General features: G+C 44.8%; 1 protein-coding gene across 2 annotated transcripts in view; it reads left to right on the top strand.

Annotated features, from left to right (window-relative positions):
• The window catches only part of DBF4 (DBF4-CDC7 kinase regulatory subunit), a 178,082-nt gene that overhangs the window by 105,558 nt on the left and 50,506 nt on the right, over positions 1–22,018 (top strand). For both annotated transcript variants that reach the window (XM_069211566.1, XM_069211567.1), the window contains exon 12: positions 2,109–2,227. In XM_069211566.1, coding sequence (XP_069067667.1) covers positions 2,109–2,227 — 119 coding nt within the window. The remainder of the gene's footprint in view (positions 1–2,108; positions 2,228–22,018) is intronic.

Raw genomic sequence — 22,018 nt, 5'->3', positions numbered from 1 at the left:
CAAATGCAACATATTTTGATATTGCTTTGATGATCCCTTATAGTTCTTCACATACATTTCCTTCACTCTTTTTTAAACTTTTTCAAAGAGACTGACAAATTCAAATGATAACCTTTCTAGTTTTTTTTTTTTTCATAATCGACATGTGAAGTGATCCTTTACAGCGTATGAGTACTTCCCCCTCATCCTGGCGGAACTGTATGACACCTACCTCATCCCTTTGACTTCTTACAACTTTTTTCCTCTTGGACACAACTCTTGAAAATATAATACTCATTGTCTTTTGTATGGAGGTGCTACATAGTCTGAACCCCTCTGTCCTTTTAGGTCTAGATTAACAAACTGCTTTTAGCTTTCTGTTGTGAAAGATCTCGTGTGGACAGTACCAGTCCTTAAACTGGACTTTGCGTCCGGTGGTTGATTACCAGTCAGTCTAATTTGCTTGCATCTAATTTGATGGCTTTCTTTTCTCTTCTTGTGTTTTTCACTCCCCTGGAGTAATTTATTTACCATCTTTTTAATTGGATGGCTTGTGTCCTTCCACAGCTTACATTATGGGAACTACTTTTTTCTTTTTTTTCCAGCACTTCATGAAATGCATGTGTTTTCTTGCTTATTTCCTCATGTGCTGTTTTCCCCATTAAATCTCCACCCTGCAATTTTCATATTCTCCTACCTTACCCCCACAGGTTCATCAGTTCCTTTTTTTGTTCATCTTTTGGGTTATTTTAGACCTCATCTCCAGCTCTGTCATTGCTCATCTGCCTGGCTCTGGTATTGACTGCTCCTCCACATGTTCTTTCAGTTCACCCCCATTCCTTAGATCGTTGCTTTCTCGCTCTTTTTGTTTTTGGGGGGGGGGGGGGGGGTGTGTATATATATGTATATGTATATATATATATATATATATATATATATATATATATATATATATAATATGCAAAAAAGAATAGAGAACTCTGGGTAGTTCCCAAGTTTAGGTGGAGAGCAGCTCTAGTAAGGAGCACTCTGCAACACCAGCGACACTCTAGATTTGCTCACCTCAAATGTCTGCTTATCTAGCAAAGTTTTTAAGCATATGATCAGCACAGTGCTGTCCACGCGGAGCTAGATAGTGACAGTCTTTTGCCATTTATACAGCAAAGTCTTTAAGCATAGGTTTGATACTGTGTCAATCTTGCCGAGCTGTAAAATGACAAAAACCATTTACCACTCCGGGCACAGTATTACAGCTTTGGACTGGTAAAATACTGTCCGAGCTAACCTGGAATGAGTAAAAGCCACCCCTTTTTGTCATTTTACAGCTCGGCAAGGGTGACACAGTGTCAAACCTATGCTTAAAGACTTTGCTGTATAAATGGCAAAAGACTTTGTCACTATCAAGCTCGGCGTGGACAGCCCTGTGCTGATCCAATGCTTAAAAACTTAAAAACTTTGCTAGATAAACAGAAATTGAGGAGAGCAAATCTAGAGTGTTGCAGAGTGCTCCTTACCAGAGCTGCTCTCCTCCTAAACTTGGGAACTACCCAGAGTTCTCTATTCTTTTTTGCATAATGTATGCGTCACTCTAACCCTGAAAGGGATTTGTTTTGATATATATAATGAAGTTTTCTCTTGAATTCCTCAGCAGCCCAAATTTGATACATGGCCACTCCTTTATGCACTTTCACGTTTATTTGTTTCATTTACAACTCCAAGACCGCCCTCATTTCTCATCTTGAAACAACAAATTAAAAGAAAAGAAAGTCTTGTTTTTGTTTTTGCCACTTCAGCAAGCGAGCATTTTCTTTTTTTTCATTTTGCACGTCAGACAGTATCAGCAAAAAAATATAGACAAAGCCAAATGGGTAGGGATAACGCAATTGAAATGTGAGACATATTGACTTTGCCAGTGCCAATGGTTGTTAGACATTCTTTGGTGCTTAGTCTATGCAGAAATCTCCTGGTAATTTGGTCTTGCACATTGGAACATCAAACTCGAGAAGAATCTGAAAACCCCAAAGATTACTCGCCAGTAGAATTAGCAGCAGTTAAGTGACTTCATTTGTCAGTAAAGTGCTGTATCGTTGGTTAAATCAGAACTTATAATGTGATTATCTTTATTTCAGCATGTTGAAACTGAACAACACAGGATGTTTGCTGAGGGTGACCAATATCAAGTTGTAGATGATGTGATATCCAAGTTTCCTTATGACTTTGTGGAATACAGAAATGATAAAATCAAAAGGTAACCGCATTTTCCAGTAAAGACTTAAGGTTTAATATCAGCATTTTTTTTACTTCAAAATGTGGTACTTTATATTATTATATTTAATCTTAACATATTTATGACTTACATTAGTTCATTTTTGGGGTCATTAAAACTTTAGTATCCGCTTTGTAAATGGTTTGTGTGGATATTATTTCACTGACAAAATGTAATTTTGGTTAAGGTTGGAAGATGAATCACCAGGATAGACTCCTATCACTTACCTGAATTTTCCATTAAAACGTTGATACTGTATTTTCCAGAAATCTAATATAAACCTTTGTTTTTCTTTTCTCTTTAAAACAAAAATCTTCCAATTTTCACAACTTATCCCTTTTTCTTTCCTCACTTCTAAAAGGTAAAACTCTTGGAAACCTATTCCCGCCTCAAAGATATTTATATTGCCTTTAGCGTTTAAGTCCACTTTTCTTTTTTTTTTTTCTCCAAGAATGTGCACCTGGCCCTCAAGATTTAAATTAAAAAACGACAGGCTTCAATTTGTATTGCTCTTGCACCTATTCTTTTCTTTACACAGTCGCTGTAAGTTGCTTCTTCCCATATTCCTTGTTTGGTTGCATTATGTGCCTCGTGGTTGCTTGCTAAATCAGTGTTTAGGAAAGGTTTTCCTTTTTTTTTTTTTTCCAAATATAATTTTATTTTCTATAGCTCACTTAAAAAAATGTTTTACTTTTTGTAAAATTTCGAGTTTGCAACAGAAGAGTTCATGATTTTCAACCCCGAGCTAAATTATGACATGCATTTCAGGCTTGAGGTTTTCTTTAGCTGCCCTAAGCTACAGCAGAGTTTCAGACAAGATGCAAGTGGGACCCTTCATTTTAGTGTAAGGCTGGATATTGACTAGAGAAAGTAAAGATAAATAGTTAATAGCTTTCTCATTTTTGCATATTCCATAAATTCCCCATTTTCAGTCATAACCCACGTTCGGACATGGAGTAGTTTTATACATAAGCAGTAAACAGTATTTACACACTTTTAGACAAACAGTATTTTTTTAGTAGTACATTCACCTCATTGTAAAGTGTCCAAACTGAACCCCCTGAAATGAATTTGTTGCGCTCTGCAAGACCCATCTTTGATGTATTATTCTAACTGCAGATTCCTCACGTTGTGAATGTTTCCCAGCCCAGAAACATTAAAATCAGTTCACCTGCACACTGGCAGGTTGTGCGGTGTAACTCCACCTGTGTGCGCTAAAATCAGTTACGGTTTTTGCAGCACCTCAAGATGCAGTGCTTATCCTTGGTTTTCTGATTGAACAGTTTAACAAAATAATTCAGTGTGCAAGGGATGTCCCCTGCAAAAACACAGTTTTAACCATGTAGGGACACCCTCAAAACTGTGACGGATCCTCAAAAAGTCTGTTTCTGGTGATTGGGTTTTGGACACAAATCCAGGGCCTGCGATGACTGCCCAAATGAACCTGCAGGTGATATGGGACCATAAGGCAAAAATATGTTGGCAGACGCAAGAAGACTCCGGGGCGTGACTGGTAGAAGAAGAAAAGAAGGTCCTGTCCACCAGTAGTTCCTGTGACAGATTGTTTCAGGCAAAATCTTTGGGAAAGTCTAAGAAAAAGCACAAGAAGCCGAATCAAGAATCAGCCCCTTTCTGCCACTTTCAGACTTCAGCGAGGGCGCAAGGGAATCAAAGTGCCTCCTGGTCTTGCTCCCGATTTCAATCTGAGCCGATTCAGTTTGGTCCAATTGCATCGTGAATTCCGAGTTCCATTAATTACATCACAGTATGCAGAGACTTTCAGAGAGGTCATGCTGTATATATTTGGAACTATACAAGCTCCCTTCAGCATACCTTTGGGCCCCAAGCTCTTCTGAGCTGCTACTCTTGTGTCCTTTTGTGATATGTGGCATAAGCCTTTTCAGCTGTTCTGAATGACATTCAGGTGTCCCTCACCACCGGTATTCGGGATGGTCAAAATGCAGCAAAATTTGTAATTTGCTCTGAATCACAACCGATTGCTTAAGGTGAGCAGTGGACACTAGTGGGGCCCTTCAGTGCCATGCCTAGAAAAGGTCTAGGGGTTTCTCCAGAGTGTCCTGATATCAATAATGGACATGCCGTTTGACAGCTCTTTCCTTTTTGGCTGCTAAGAAGCGGACTTGATCTTTGAACGTTTCAAGGAGAGCAGATCAACATCACGTTCCTTGGACTTTTCTGCTCCAACTAGACAATTTCACAAGCAATTTTACCCTTGCATGAGTTATGGTAAGGATTTTTGTTTTTAGCCAATACTATACTCCTCCCCTAGCCCAGCAGGCTTTTCAGCCCTTTCGTGGCTGAGGCCATCGTTCTTGGATACAAGCTTCAGTTCAGCAGGGACAATGTGCAGCTCAGTCCCAGCCTTCCAGCAGCTACAGCTGCAAAACTGCTTTTGTGTGTCACACCACTCTTTCGGAGACAGGATTCGATATTCACAAGTGTGGCATACCATCACTTTAGACAAGTGGGTGCTCCAAATTGTTCATTGGGGATATGGGCTTCCATTTCTTTCCACTCTCCTGTCCCTTCAGCTGCCATCAGGGTTGCTGCTGGAGGGCAACCTGTCCATCTTAGAGCAGGAAGTGCTGTCCCTTTTTCACCAAAGGGACCGTAGAGAAGGTTCTGGCCTCAGAAAAAGGAACTGGGTTTTACTCTGACTACTTCTTTGTGCCAAAGGAGTACAGGCTTGACCCAGGCAGTTCTCAACCACATCCAGATGATAGTGAACCCAAATCATGTTAAGAGGTTTAACATCAACAAATCAATGTCCTGCCTGCCTCCTTCGCAGACTCTCCCATTAAACAAAGCTATTTTGGACGTGGTACGATTTTCTGCATTTCTTCCTGAATGGAGAGCGAAGGACATTCATATTATGATCCTGGTGTTTTAGCCTCCGTCCTGGATCCCAGTGTGGATGTCTCTGTGGCTCCTTGGGTTGTTGGTCCTCTGCTGGCCATACATACCAGATGGCACATGCAAGCTTTACAGTGGGACCTCAAATCCCAGTGGGCACAATGTCAGGGAAATCTGTTATATTGTATCTGAATTTTAAAAGAGACAAAAAGATCTGCAGTTGTGGCTCCTGGACCACAGTTGTGTCAGTGACAGACCCCTCTTCTTACTCTACCCAGAGGTGATGCTGGGCACGAGTGCATCACTGCTGAGTTGGGAAGGCCATCTGGGACAGGTGGAGATAAGAGACCTCTGGCAGAGGCTCCACTTGATATCAGTTTGTTGGTGTTGAGGGTGGTTCTCTTGGAGTTGGCAGCTTTACCGCCTAACATCAAAGGGAGGCTGTTTCTGGTGCTCACGCGATGTGGCACTGCAATATACAGGGCGTGGTGGGGTCTTTGACCACATGTGAGGAGTCTCTGCACCCCTGGAGATGGCAGGACTGCCAAGGAATTTCTCTTCTGTTAAAATGATTTTTTTGGTGATATATATTGATAGAGCGCAATACATGCCCAAAGGTGTCTGGGCACTAGTGTCTGCAATAAGAGGGAATTCTGCATTAAAATAGTGTCCACAGGCTACATAGGAAGTGGAAATAGCTATGCTTAAAACTCTTTCCTAAAATTCGGCAAATTCGACTGGCTTCTTATGTGCCAGGGAAGCAGATTCCAAAGCTTGTGGGAACTGCAGCATATGTCACTTGATCATGGCTTCCAAGGCACTCAGTCTGAAACCTGTAAAGGTGTGGACAATAAGCAAATACACCAATTGCAACTCCATGAATGTGACATACGTGATTACATGCCCCTGCCAGCTCTGCTATGTGGGAATGACCAGCAGTAAGATCAAAATACAGATCTGCGAGAACCACAGCAATGTGAGATGCAAAGAGAATACAACAAAGGAGACAGATCATTCTTTTAAAGAGGGCCACACACCTGATGACATGGGTGGTCACTGAACAGCTGAAAGGTAGCCAGGGCATTTCGCAGAATCTCTTATTTGAGAAGGAACAATGCTGGATTTATCATCTGGCTACTCATAGAAATGGATTAAATGACAATATACCATGGAATGACATCCAGCTGTAATGAGCTTCCTCGAACGATGACAAGGTACAGAACATGTTGGTCTATGACAAGCATAGTCCATGCACAAGATAGCAAGTCTGGGTGTTGTAGCAGTCAAGAGAAGAGTACCGAAAGGATTAACCATCCTCAATCCCTGCTCACATAATCAGACTGCTAACTGAGTAAGAGAGTTTAGTGACCAAAAGACTGGGCAGAATTACACAAAACAACCACATCCCGACTGCACTTATTGGTAGCCAGTGATAAAAGGAGTGTAGTGATCAGCATACTGAAGACAGGACGACAGTTTACCCCCATTGTTCAGGCATATTACAACATGATTTGTCTTTGTACTGCCCTGATGGGGCAGAATTGGAGGAACATGTATAACATCAACAACAGTATGAGTTTGCTGGCTACAACCACAATTAAGGCGCAGGCACCCTAGCATTACTGGGACAGTAAGAGTTAAACGTGGCATGGTGTTGCTTCATGTCCTAACAGAGTGCCAGAAGATGATAATGAAGAGGCTTACACCATACGACCAAGAGCAAACTTACATCTGCTGTGGTTTTTGGCTTGGCTTTTCATTTCAACTACTATGTTCTGGCAGCTAGCAGGAGCAGCTGTCCTTTGGTATCAGAGTTTGATCCTGCAGTAAAGAGAATATTTTTGTCAGGCTCATTGACAAAGCTTTGCAAGACTTAAAAAAAGGACACAAACAACCTGCTGCGTTTGCATACTCCACTTTTGCTAGAACTAGAGGTAGGCACAGCACAGTAACCATATTCCTGCCACTAGCCTTTTCCTCTGCAAGGCTATTTAACTTCACAGTCACATCAGAGGTTATCGAGTCAGAGGGGAGCCACCTTTTTAAGATCACAGGAGTAGGCATAGGTGTAAGAAAGTGCCCTCTTAGGAATGGTTACCCCCACTTTTTTGCCACTGAGGTTTTTCGACTTAAGGTGCACTGGGTTCATGTCAACCAGGTTGCCGTGCCAGTGCTCGTTGCCTAAAACAAGATAAAAGGTCTAATTGTGTACAATAAGCACCCCTTTAAGTCCATAGTAAATTGTACTCCTGTTAACTAGGGCCTGGGTACTGAAGAGGTCTGCAACAAGTATTATAACACCCTAAGGAACCCCCCCTCCCCTTCCCGTTATGGTGCAGAGCATGAATAAAAGCACAACACTTCACACTCATTGTGTGCCATGCCAGAATCACTACATACAATATGAGTCACCCCTACAGCAGGCCTTAGAGCCCTAAGCCTATTCTATGTGAGGACATTTCTGCATGAGCAGATATGCCCCTGTGGTGGCTATTTCGATTACTAGTTTTGCAAATGAACATGGAAGCCATCTTAAAGTATGTACTGAGCCCTGATCATTAAGAGTCTCCACAACTATGTACTGTTCCCCCTTGCTCCAAGGACCATCTCAAACTGAGCCCTCCCATTTGAAGCTCCTAGATTTGTCTATAGATCCCACTCTGCAGCCTGTTTCTAGCTGACCCCCCCACTCTTCGCCAACCATGCAGTACGCAAGGCACCTGAGCCGTCCAGCACCTCTGCACCCGGCCACCCTTGGGCAGTTAAAACCAAACTGCTAGTGCTTCTTGTGACCATGACCCACTAGCACCCTGAGATACTGTTGCATGTACCAGTCTGTTGTACATGTTCTGCCCTTGAAAAGCATTACTGCGTAAAAGTGCATTTGTTTGATTTACTTACATCATTGTGCAAAGTAATCCTTCGCACCGTACTTACCTAATTCTGAAGATTTTTGGTGTCTAAAATAATATAAAAAGTGTTATTTTTGTAAAAATTGGTCTCAAGTTTTTTCTTGAGCGTGTCTCATTCATTGACTCTGTAGTCCACAAATGCTTAGCGCTACCCTTTGATAATCCTAAACTGCTCGCCCATACTACCACAAAAGAGAGGATTTAGTGTTATTACTTTAACCTCTGTCAACAAATAAAGGGTGCCTTTACTATCTGCATTGTGTACCCCTACATTGGTACACTGCATAGGTAGCTAGCGTCCCACACTAGGGAGTCAGACTTAATTCTCCTCTGCTACTAACAAGTGTTACCTCGTAGGACATTATAGGGGTGGAATTGTTAGCTATTTTTAGGAGTGGAAGAGCTTCAATAGAGATCTTTGGGTCTCGGAATTTCTTCAGTCTGGCCATTCCTTGAAATATTTGAAGAGATCCCCTCAAATGCCACCTGTTTAAAAAAAAATAAATAAATAAATAAATAAAACCTAAAACATTATTTCAGGGAATGCTACTGGGAAATCCTTTCTACTCTAATGAACAGATTAGTAGTGACAGTTCAGATATCCCAAATTAGCAAGGGACTGCACTTAGTGGCAGACAGTAACTCATCCTGGACCTCCCCCAATTGAACATGATTTTCAAAAGCAGTCTTGCCTGTTTTCTTTCCTAGAAGTACTCAGACTCCCACAATATTTAATTAATTGCCTGGACCTGCAGGTTTTATATTTTAACATTCCAATTCACCCTATGTTTCAGTAAGGTTTTGTGGTGACCAGTTACCACTACAATTCAGCATTTTTCCCATTGGTCTAAACTCAGCACCCAGAATATTCACAAAATGTGTCCCCCTGAGGCAGCTGCCATCAGAAGGCAGGGACAATATATTTTTCTTACCTGGGTGATTTCTGGCCAAAGGGAAACTGGGGTAGCATACAGTAGCATCCGCTAATACTTTCCTTCCACACTTTTACAAACTAGCACTTATGTTAAATCAGACTGATTTGTCACTGAATCTTGACACTTGCAGTTCCTGGGAACAGTCTTGGACACATCCATCTACAGTATACCAATCTGAGAAAAGGCTGTCAAGAATTTTGATTACGGTCAATGACTTTCAAGTGATAACAGTGCTTGATTCACTAGTACAAATCCCTTCTAGGTTTTCACTCTTCCTACTAATTCCATGTTGCTGTCTGCACGTGACCTCTTTTAGAAGTATTAGACACCCTCCAACAGCAGGTTGAAGAGTCATGGGTTGATATTGTGTGAATTAAATCAGTTGAAGGTCACCTTAATTTTCGTGTCAACCAGAACAGCACATTTAAGCGGCCTTGCAGTTCACAGTACAAGTGGTGCAATTCATGATAACTGCAGATTATGTGATGAAAGTTTGGGAGAGTGGGAGGAAGGGGCAGCTTTATGCCTCCTCACCAGTCTGCATGAGCTTCTTTACTTTCTGTGCCAGCCTTGTGCAGATCTGAAGAAGGACTACCCCTACAGCAACTTCTTGACTGGACTTTTGGCTTGGTCAAACATTTACTTTTTTTTTACTTTTTTTTTTTTTACACTCCTGGTGCGTTGAAATGCCATGAAAAGACCAGGTTCAAGCCCTGTGACCCCTGTCAACGGATGATGTCTGTAACAGATCCTCACCTCCTGTGTTTGTGGTGTTAGAAGTGTGACCACACCCCGAAGTTGTGCTCTGAGTGCTGGGCCATGATTCTGAAAGCTATGAGGGAGCAGCCCCTAAAGCTCACTGTGGCCTGCTGCTCTGTTCTGCGTTGCTCTCGGTCGAGAGGAAGGTCTTGAGAATGGTCACAGAGCCCCCATTTTTCCTCACCCCACTCAAATTTCTCAGGACAATGGGGTAAGCTCAAGAAGAAGTTGAAGAAGAGCAAGCACTCTTCAACTTCACCCAGTCAGTCAACCCGTTGTTGCTCTAGGCCTCTGTCCTGCTTCTGGGTCTGCTTCACACCTCCCTGAGTTTCCAGGAGCCGGAGCCACCCCAGCCCAACTTCATGAGTTTTGTGAGGCCATGCACCTCACATTTGCGCAGTATGACTCTGCCAGAGCGCCTTCGGACTCGGTAGGGGCCCCCTTGGGCTCTGCACTGGTTTCTTTTGCCTCTGCTCTGGAGGGCACCCAAGGATCTGGATCCAAACCAGCGTAGATTGTACCATCCTGACCTTTCCCGATGATGGTCCTGACATCATCAGTCCTCATGCCTATGGTCGATATTGACGCCATCATCATTGTGACTTCAGCAGGAACCTTGCTCCCTAGGTTGAATCTTGACCCTTATTTTTATGCGCCAGGGTACGGTGAGGATTGGGAGGGGTCGCTGGACCCTTTAGAGTACCAGCTTGAACACCCTATGGACTGGCGTGCGGATCTGGGTGAAGCCAGTGGTCTGGGCACTTCCCCTGACACTGGCATGCTTTCTCCCCCTACCGTGGCAATGGAGGAAGGAGCGTCCTACTCCATGGTGGTGAGAAGAGCGGCTGAGGTCCTGGGCCTCGAGCTGCCTTCGGGTACCGTCAGGACTGACCTGACAGAGGTGCTTCAGCCTGGAGCTTCCCTCTCCAACCCCTTTTGCCCTTTAATGAGGCCCTCACTGATGTCCTGCTGGGGACTTGGTCCAATGCCAGCACAGGAGGTCCTGTGAACAGGACAATTGCCCGCAACCATCGACCAGCTCCTAATGTCCTAGTGTTCCTTGCACCACACCCACCTCCTGAGAGCTTGGTTATCCAAGCCTCGACTTCCCTATGTGCATTCTCTTTCGCACCACCAGATAGGGAATCCAAGAGGCTGGATCAGCTCGGAAATAGGAAGTTGTCTTCCACCAGCGTGGCATTCTGGTCCGTGAACATTGCATGCCTTTTGGACTGCTACACCCATTCTTTATGGGATATGGTTGCGCAGGTGCTGCCACAGGTCCCAGAGGAGGCCACAGTTGTTGCTGATGGGAGAGACATAGCAAAGTTCATTATGCGATATGTGCTCAATAGGATAGACTCACTTGGTAGATTGGTTGCATCGACAGTGACCTTGAGGCACCACGCTTGGCTGATGACGTCTGGCTTTTCGGGGGATGTCCAATCCATACATATGGACTTGCCCTTTGATTGCACCCTTCTCTTTGAAGACCATGCAGACTCGGCTCTTGAGCGCCTTTAAGAGTCCTGGGCTCCAGCCAGGTCCTTTGGAAGCTGCCCGTTGCCCCCTCAGTCTGCTTTTTGCCCCTTTTGTGACTACAAAAGGGGCGCTAAACCATGTCTTTTTACCTCCAGCCAACGTGCTGCGCATGCTGCCCAGCCTCTGTGTGGCTGGGGACGTGGGATCCAACGTCCTCTTGGATCAGGGGCCAGCCGAATGCCCAGTCCACCGCCCCTCCCGCTGCAAACTCCAAACCTTCTTAGTCTGATGCTTCCCCATCAGGACCCATTCGGAGGCAGGATTCACCATCACCTGCCCCCTGGCGCTCCATTAAGTCAGACAGGTGAAGTTTGCAAATAGTCAGAAGGGGCTACGCCTTCCTCTGCAAGACTATACCTCCATCCATGCCACTGTCCTACTATCAGATGTCAGAGGATCACCTGGCACTTCTCTGCAAGGAGGTTACAGCTCTCTTGGCCAAGGGAGCCATAGAGAAGGGTCCCTGTGCCAGAATTAGGTTGTGATTGTTATTCCTGCTACTTTCTGGTGCCAAAAAAGGATAAGGGCCTTTGGCCTGTCCTACACCTTCTATCTCTCAATCCCTTCTTCAGGAAGGAGAAGTTCAAAATGCCCACTCTGGCTCAGGTCCTATCTGACCTGGACCCAGGAGACTGAAGTGTAGCAGTCGACTTGCAGGACGCATATTTCCATATTCCCGTCCTGCCTGCCCACAGACGTTACTTGTGGTTCACAGTATGCAACAAGCATTTTCAATTTACTGTGCTCCCCTTTGGCCTTACATGCACCCCTAGGGTGTTCACCAAAGTGAAGGCTGTGGTCGCAGCTCATCTGTGCAGGTCAGGGGTTTCAGTCTTCCCCTACCTCGACGACTGGCTGTTAAAGGTAGACTCCCACCTCTAGACTACGGTGGACCTCCTGCATTTGCTGGGGTTCACTATAAATGTGCCAAAGTCACACCTGACTCCCTCTCAGATGCTCCCCTTCATTGGAGATATTATGAACACAGTGCAGTTTCGGGCCTATCCTCCGGAGCAGCGAGTCCAGGATATTCAGACTATGATACCGATATTTCAGCCTCTATCCTGGGTTTTGTGGAAAATGACTCTGAGGCTGCTGGGCCTCCGGGGATCCTGCTAGTGATACATCACAGATGGCATATGCGGGCTCTGCAGTGGGACCTGAAGTTCCAGTGGATGCAGCATCCGGGGAATCTCTCCCACATAGGCCAGATTTCAGAGGGAACTGTGCAAGATCTGCAGTTGTGTCTCGTGGGCCGTAAAAGGGACAGTGTCAGATCCCACTCCCTTCCCCAGCCACATCTGACAATAGTGACAAATGCCTCACTCCTGGTAAAGGGTGGCCAAATGGGAGAGGCGGAGATCAGAGGCTTTCCGGTCTCTGACGCAGTCGGAGCTCCACATTAATCTTTTGGAGCTCTGAGCTATCAGGCTAGAATTTAAAGCATTCCTTCCCTCTCTCAAAGGGAAAGTAGTGCGGTGTTCACGGACAGCACCACCACCATGTTGTACTGCAACAAGCACGGTGGGGTGGGGTGGGTTCGTGGATGCTTTGTTTGGAACTCTGTGCCTCTGGACATGACTGGAATATTATGGCATTTCCCTGGTGGTTCAACACCTGGTGGTAGCTCTGAACACCAGAGCGGATGAACTCTGCCATCAGTGCCTGGTCCATCAAGAATGGTGTTTCCATCTGGAGGTGGCGCAAGGTCTCATTCAGCAGTGGGGAGAGCCTTGGTTAGATCTGTTTGGCTCCACATTGAACGCTTAACGTCAGCGGTTTTGCACGTTGGAGTTTCCAAGGTGGCACTCACTTGGCTACGCTTTTCATCTCAAGTGGAACTCAGTCCTCCTGTGCGCCTTGCCACCTATACCACTTCTGCCCAGAGTTCTCAAGAAGATCAAGAGCGACTGGGCTCAAGAAATCTTGTGACTCCGGACTGAGCACTTGGTCTAGTAGCCCTAGGTATTGGGCTTGGTCATCGATCCTTTGATAAGACTGCCATTCTTTAAGATCTCCTGTCCTGTCCAGTGTCCGCCTTCTTGCTTGGAGATTGAGCAGCGGCAGTTGACTGCTTTTGACCAGCTGCCTGAAGTTTGTAACATTATCTTGGCAGCCAGGCATCCCACCACCAAAACGGCATACGTTTGTTGATGGAACTAATTTGTGGCTGGTGCACACACAAGTCTCTTGCCCCCCTCTGTGCCCCTCTATCAGAGGTCCTCTTGTTTTATACTTTCTTTAACCCTGCAGGGCTCTGCTTTGGGCACCCTCAAAGATTGTCTGCTATTTCTGCTTTTCTGAGATTACCTCACCAACCTTTCTTGTTTAAATCTGCAATTGTCAGTCGATTTCCTAAAGGGTCTTCCCATATGTTTTTTCCTTAACCGTTCATAATGCCCCAATGGGATTTGAATCTGGTTCTTACTTTTCTATGCTATTGTGCACTCTTTTTGAGCCACTGCATAACTGTCCGCTCTGGCTTTTAAATGTAAAAACGACCTTCCTTCTGGGCATTTCTTCTGCCTGCAGGGGGAGTGAGCTGCAGGCCATTTCTTCAATGCCACTCTTCCTTTCCTCTATCCTGACAAAGGGGTGGTTCGTACCAGGGCTTCCTTTTTTCCCAAAAGTGGTTAAGTATTGCTCCCCCCACATCCTTCTAAAGAAGATGAGAGACTCCACCACCTGGACTAAAAAAAAAATAAACAAAGTGCATTGGTGTACTACCTTGATTGTACCAAAGAGTTCCGGGCAGATGATCAACTCTTTGTTGGTTATCTGGGTGTGGCAGTGCAAAAGGAGACCATCTCCAGAAGGGTCGTTCTCTGCTTTAAAATGTGTATGTATTGGCTAAGAAGCAACCGCCCCGGAGAATTTAGTGCTCACTCTACCAGAGCAACAGCTGCAGCCACTGAATTAGCATGCAGACTTCAGTTCTGGACATCTTTCGGCTGCAATATATTTGTCATTGCACAGGTTCACCAAGCAGTACTGCCTGGACAGTCCGGTCTGAAGGGACAGGTATTTTACCTGTTTTGTCCTGCAGGACTTACTAGTATGATCTTGATTTGCAGACCCACGTCTGGGAATGGTATTGCTTGGGTATCTATCATGAGGTAAGGAATCTGCAACTAGAAGTCTCTATCAAGTTACTTACTTTCCATAACGCATTATCTGGTAGAGAACTATTCTAGCTGTATATTCCTTACCGACCCACCCATCTTCACCTTGCTGCTTTGCGAACTGATTTCTAGGGTCAAAGACTTACCTTTCAGGGCCTTAGTTCGGACGCACTAGTGGTCAGTGTTCCTTATGCCCGGTGTGGAAAGTCTTGAAAAGAAACTGACAGTGAGCAGGGGTGACACCTGCATAAGTACCTCAACTTCCTTCTGGCACACTCCACGCCAAAGACATACACGGAGCTGACCCATGCCTTCTAACGGCATGCAGCAGTACTCCACGAGAAAAAAATCTACGAATCCAGACTGACACCTCAGGGAAATTCTAAGGTAAGGAATCTGCAAATAGAATATGTCTCTACCAGATAATGCGTTACAGAAGGTAAGTAACTTGTTCGTATAAGCATCTACTAGCAAAGTAACTCCTAATACCTTTCCATCAATTCGTCCAGATAGCGAATCAAAACATAATGATACCTTCGCAAACATTACATGATGGTCTGGATGCAAAGGAATGTGTCGTACATGGTGGTTTGAATACTACAGTGCTGAGAGAGCTGTAGGCACCAGTGTAGTGCTTAGAAGACGTGCCTGAAGGAGATCAACTGAGTTTTCAAGGAATGTCCTGGCGTTCCTTATGGACATGCACTTAGGTGGCTCTAGAGTGTTTTCGTAGAAGTCTGATTCGGCACTCAACTGGTTTAGGATAGTCGAGCCACAGCACGATCCTTGGGATTCTGGTCTCTCTTTAAGTAGTTATTGCAGTTAATATCTAGGGCCACATGTACAAAAGGGTTTAGCTGTCGCAGGTGGCGAATTGAGCCTGCTAAAAGGCCTTCTGACGTGTTCCAACTGGTAGACCTGACAGCCTTACGGTGGTAACTTCTTGCCTGCCTGCCTCCCTCCACTTTTTGGAAACTGTTTTTGCTGGTTTTGGGACTCTGCACACTTTACCATTTCTAACCAGTAAAGTGCACTACATGTGCCCAGAGCCTGTACATTAAATGCTACTAGTGGGCCTGCAGCACTGATTGTGCCAACCACATAAGCAGCCCCTTACATGTCTCAGGCCTGCCTTTGCAAGGCCTGTGTGTGCAGTCTCACTGCCACTTTGACATGACATTTAAAAGTACTTGCCAGGCCTTAAACTCCCATTTGTCTATATGTGTCACCCCTATGGTATGCCCTCGGTAACCCATAGGGCAGGGTGCTAAGTTGGATAAAAAGCAGAACATGTACATGTGTAGTTTATATGTCCTGGTAGTGTAAAACTCCTAAATTCGTTTTCCACTACGGTGAGATCTGCTCCTTTCATAGGCTAACATTGGGGCTATCCTCATATACTGTTTGGTAGATTCTGATCTGAAAGGAGTATCCAGGTCATATTTAGTATGGCCAGTTCTGTTTTTGCTGGTTTTGTGACTGCGCACTTTACCACTGCTAACCGGTGCTAAAGTGCATATGCTCTCTCCCTTAAAACATGGTGACATTGGTTCATACCCAATTGGCTTATTTAATCTATTTGTACATCTAATCTACATACATCTGCATACTGAATGGGTCTTCCTGGGCTGGGAGGGTGCCCTCACACAGTGGACTGCCACACCCCTTACTGGGACCCTGACAGACAGGGTGGAACCTAAAGGGGACCTTGTGCACTTCTAAGCCACTCTTTGAAGTCTCCCCCACTTCAAAGGCACATTTGGGTATTTAAACAGGGCCTCTGACCCTACCAACTGAGACACGTCTTGGGAAAGAAACTCTGCAAGAGACTCTTCTGGACCTGAACCTGAAACCTGTCAAGAGGAACTGCCTGGCTACCCAAAGGACTCACCTGACTGCTTTTCTGCAAAGGACTGCTGCCCTGCTGTTGCCCCTCTGCCGTGCTGCCCTCTGGCTCTGCTGAGAAGTGCGCTCCAAGGGCTTGGATTGAGCTTGCCTCCTGTTTTCTCAAGTCTCAGGGTCAAAAAGACTTTGGCCCTCATTACAACCTTGGTGGGCGGCTGCCAATGCAGCTGCACTTCCGCATGCGGCCATTATGAGATCCCCGCTGGGCTGGTGGGCGGAAACCTGGTTTCTGCCCGCCAGCCCAGCGGGGATCTCGGCCGCAACACAGGAGCTGGCTCCAAATTGAGCCGAAGGTGTTGCGGCTGTGCGACGGGTGCAGTTGTACACATCGCGCTTTTCACTGTCTGCTGTGCAGACAGTGAAAAGCTGCACAGGGCTGTGGCAGGGGGCCCCTGCACTGCCATGCCAGTGGTTGTAATGACCCCCTATATCTCCGCAAAGAACTGCCTGGCAGAAACGTCGCAGAGCCTGCATTGCGGTGAGAACTTCAACGCATGGCCCACTGGGTTGACGCATAGGTGAGCCAGAACATCACAGCCCAACTTCCTGCTAGAAGAATCGACGCAATGCCTGTCTGAGACAGAAATTTCCCCGCATCGCCCACCGGATCAACCCAGCTCCTGTGACTTTGTCCTGCACGCCAAGGATTTCTCTGTATCGTCCCCGGGGCTTCCAAATACCCCGCGACCCGAAGAGGATTCAAGTCTGCGTGCTGAAAATCGACGCAAGGCCCTGGCTGCATGAAAAATATCAATGCACCGTCTGTGTGCGCCTGGAGAAACCGATGCACACGTCCATGTTTTTCACGCATCTCCTCGTCTGCAGTCTCTTGCAGATAATTTAGATGTAAATTAGGTACTTTGTGCTTGCATGAGACACTTATTGCCTTTTAAGAACAAACGACTCTTTTTATCATTTTCCAAAGTGATATCTCAATGTGTACTTATCAAATCTTGATAGTTTTGATCTGCATTTAATCAGATAAATATTCTATATTTTTCTAAACCTGTGTGGTGTATTTTGGTGGTGTTTATACTCCGTTATTGCATGATTTTTTGCACAAATACTTTACACATTGCCTTTTAAGATAAGCCTGACTGCTCAGTGCCAAGCTACCAGAGGGTGGGCAAAGAATATTTTGGTTTGTGTGTGACTTACCCTGACTAGAGAGAGGGTCCTTGCTTGGACGGGGGTAACCTGACTGCCAACCAAAGATCCCATTTCTAACACCAGCCTTATTTTGCGAGCCCGTAACCTATTACCGACTCGCAAAATAGAATTTGCAATTCGGTATTAGGAAGGGACGTGTTTAGAGCATCCCTTTCTAGTAGCCACTCGCAATGGTATGTGTGAATGTTTTGCAACCGAAACGCGGTTATGATTAGTAAGTCGCAAATTCATGCAGTAGTACATGTGGTCCCTTGTTAATACTGTATTGGTTACGGTAAGTACTTAATGCTAGAATTATGGGATTTATTCCAAGGGTCCAGGCTACAGGCAGTGCCAGCCTTCCCAGTCTTTGCAGCAGCAGTTTTGTTTTGGAGCAAAGGGCATGCCAGTTGCTAACGCAGTTCACACCAGCAGGGACAACTGTTCTCTCTATTTCTACTTCCTCAGCTGCAAAGCCACTTTAACTTGCCCTCACAAACCTTTGTTTTGCTGATAGGAGGCAGAATGACATTTGACCCCCTTCTGAAGGACCATCCTATTTGATAATCGGGTCTTACAATCAGTCACAGAGGCAGCGCCCTATCTTTAATTTCCTCCCATCTCTTTTCCACCTCTCCATACACACTTTTGGGCTCAGTCCTTGGTCTAAGTGAGGTTGTTTCTAGATCTATTGTGCCTCCTTACTTAATGCATTCTCCTCATCCCATATAGCAGATGGCATACGCAGACCCCACCTTGGAATCTGGGGTTTCACTGGACCTAGCCCAGGTTGCCTCTCAGGCACTGTCCAGATCTTATAAGAACTGAGTAACAGATAAACACCATTGTGGCCTGCTGCAGGCCACTCTCCACAGACCCTTCACTGCTATGGTCCACCTGGGGGACGTTTAAATCAGAGGCATCTGTTCTCCAGCAGAGCGGCGGCTCCATTTCAGCCTTTTGGGGCTTTGGGCAATCTGGCTGTGAAAGACTTTATGCCATCCTACATGGATGGGAGGGTCGGATCTCTGGTTAACAACAACATGGCTGCTGTGCACTACTGTGACAATCGGGCTGAGTGGCGTCCTGGGTCCTGTTCGAGAGGACCTCTGCCTGTGGAATTAGCTGGACCAGCAGACCATCTTTCTGGTAGCTAACCATCTGGCAAGGTCTTTGATTGCCAGAGCAAATGAGCAGAGCAGAACTCAGCTGGCAGATCAGGAGTGGCATCTCCTACCAAGTTGGCCAGGGGCATCTTCAACCACTGGCATATGCTTTGGTTAGTTATATTTACCACTGTGAAGAACCTGCAGTGTTAACATGACCAAGCATCAGAGTTTCCTTTACTAAAGTCACTAGGAGACACATTTTGACTGCAATAGGATGTATGTTTCATGTATGCATTCCAGTCACTACCTCGAGTTCTGAGGAAAGTGAGAACAGACCCTAATAGCCCTGCAAAGGGCCTGGAGACTATGGTTACCAATGCTCCTGGTCATGAACATTTGACCTACAATCTGGATGTCACTCAGGAAGACCTTCTGTCTCAACAACTGGGTAGTGTCCTGCACCCAAGTCTCAGCAACCTACACCCCTGTGCCTAGAGTTTGAGCAGCAACAGTTAAATGTTTGTTCTGTCAGCCGCAGCCCTTGTTATTCATGCTGCCATAACCCTTTGACAAAGTCCATCTACACTTTGCAAGTTTATTGCCTGTTGGGATGCCTGTCATACTGATCGTATGCTGGCCAAACATTTGGATGTGTTGTATTTTATCGTGAGCACACAAGGTGTTGTAGAGGGCACAGTTAAAGCTTCTGTCTACCCTCCTGGCCTTTTTGTGGACATATGAACAACTATATCTGTTTTAAATCACCTGTTTTGATGCATTTTACCAAAGGTTTGATTTCAATGATTCTCATCAAAATCATTTATCATGCTACATTGGGACTTGAACCTACTTTTGATGTTTCTTATGTACACACGTTTTGAGACAGTATGCAGCTCCTGAGTGTGACTAATGCTCAGAACAGAACAGTCTTCCTAATTGCCATCACCTCTGCTTTCCACATGAGTAAAATGCTGACAAGTTGGGTGCAACTGCTGTTAAAAATGAGACTCCAGTCCAGAAGTCCTCCTGTCTAACATGAGTTTTAATTTAAAAAAAAAAAAAAAAATCTGCTAAACAAAGCTCTAGCTAGAAAACTGGTCAGTTGGATGTTATTGATAAAATACACATTTGATACAGTATGTTTTCGATTAGTACAAGCCTATGGAACCTAGTTGTGACACAAATGTGTTACTTTAAGCAAAAAATAATCTAATGAGCAGGTGGCAGGATCTTCTCTTGGAGGAAGAGAAAGACTTCCTTGAGGAGATGATGTTACTCATGAATATAGTACTGAGTTCATTATTCTCCTAAAAGCCTGTTTCCGACTGACAACTCTGAAACCAAGATTATGCAGAATGTGCCCATATACTTCTCTGAATAAAGTAGCTTCTGGGCCTGTTAGTCGTGGGACTTAGTGAGTATAATTGATGATAAACGGCACTTATTATCAATAGGAAACATTGCCCATATTTTATTACAAAATATATCCGTACTCAACGATACATGAAAATCATTTATGCTGAAGCACATAAAATGTGCTGGGTTCACACTACCTTCTTGCTGGACAAATTAGTGCTCAGTGCCCAGACAACCTTTTTGCACAAAGTTGTGACTCCTTTCCACAATGGCCATTCTGTCACTTTGCTAAATTTTTTCGCTCCACCTCATTCTTTTGAAGGAGAAAGAGACTTTATCTGCTCGGTCCTAAAAGATAGCTGGAGTATTTATGTTGCCCTCACAAGGGGCCATTGTGCTGATGACCACCTCCTTGTAGGATTTTCTGGAGAAAAGAAAGAAAACTCCAGGCAGAAAAGCATCTTGTCAAAATAGGTGTATATATGCTATGTGCTGACCAAAACGCAAGTCTCTGAAGGCTTGCAGGCTCATTTTGCCGAGGCTACTGCCACAGCATAGGCAAGGGTGATGTTGATCCTAGACTTTGACCAGGCTGCAACATTGGGCACCCATGCGCACGTTCAGAAAACACTGCTGCCCTGGCATCCATATCTGACAGGAGGTCTATTTTGATGGCTTGGTCCTGCAAGACTTTGTGATCTAATTACTTGCATGACTGCCTTTGGGAGGAATTGATGCAGGATCTATTCTTAAGGTGCCTAATCTGCAGTTAGAAATATCCTTCAAAAGAACAAGTGACTTACTTTTGGTAACTCTCTTTCTAGTGGATACTCTAACCGCATATTCCTCGCTGCCCTCTCACCTACCTGTAGTGTAGACTTCTGAACATTATAATAAGGTTACATGTTAGGTTTTTCATAGTAACCATAGCACTGAATAGCATCACCTGTCGGCACACATGAACATTGCATCGCAAATTCTCTTCATCTAGTCTGGCGCCTGGGGATATATTATTAATGTAAGGAATCTGTGATTACAGAGATTATCAACCAGAAAGGTGATTACCGAAGGTAAGTACCTTGTTGTTTGTTGCATTCTTTCCGAACCCCTCTACTGCAGCCTTGAACAGTGAATTGATGTACGGTTGCAATACAGTTACAAATTATCATCTGAAATGAATTCAGGTCTTGTACTCCTGCATATGTTGTTCAAGTGGTAATCATTTAGCGGAGATAAAACAATTAAAATATAAGATGAAAGGTTATCTGACTTTTCATGTGAAGCAAGGGCAACTAAGATGATTGGTGCCCTATTATTTACCAGGTCCCAGCAGTACTGGGTCTTGCACTGGACAGAAGCCCTTAATGTTTCAACTGGAGCTTTTGATGCCCCACTGGGAAGCCATTGGAGGATCACAGAGGAGAGAAAAAGGGGTAGAAGGAGGCTGTGAACTTTCCATATGAACAGAGGGGGTAAGGGAAGGTTGTGAGGGGCTCCGAAGGCTGTAAGAGTAAAGCAAATTAAGGAAAGCAAAAAATACAGCAGCTGCACTATCCCAATGATTGAAAAAATCCCAATGTATTAGGAATGTAGCAGTGGAAAACTTTTAAAGAGTAAGGGTGATCAAATGCAATATTAGTGCATTAAAAGAACAAACCAAGATCCTCAAATTACCTGCTGATAACTTGACTGCCTTGTGTATGTCCTGATGATAGTGTGTTCATTGGTAGTCCAAGCGGAAAGTAGTGTCCATATTTCAAATACAAATGCTGTTGCGATTTCTGTGATAACTGTCCTTGCCTTATTAGCAGTGAGTTTAGTACAAAATCAGCAGTTGCATGTAAGAATTAATCATTCTGTTTTAGCAGTCTATAAGGCAAAGCATGACTGGTGGGGTGTTTCTGCATATGACGTAGTCTGGTTAATATGTTCTATCTGATAGACTTCTAGCCACAGATTCCTTACCTTAGAATAATCCCCAAGCATCAGACTGGATCCGGAAGCTCTTTGAGCAGTACCCATGTGTGCTGCTAGGTGGCGTAATTCTGTTTACTGCAGTATTGGAACTTTCATAGATTCACATGCTTGAATCCTTCCCTTTCACCGAGAT

This window comes from Pleurodeles waltl, chromosome 10 (assembly GCF_031143425.1).
Source record: "Pleurodeles waltl isolate 20211129_DDA chromosome 10, aPleWal1.hap1.20221129, whole genome shotgun sequence".
Taxonomy (NCBI): Eukaryota; Metazoa; Chordata; class Amphibia; order Caudata; family Salamandridae; genus Pleurodeles; species Pleurodeles waltl.
The sequence above is the reverse complement of the archived record's forward strand: the minus strand, read 5'-3'. Positions and strand labels throughout refer to the sequence as shown.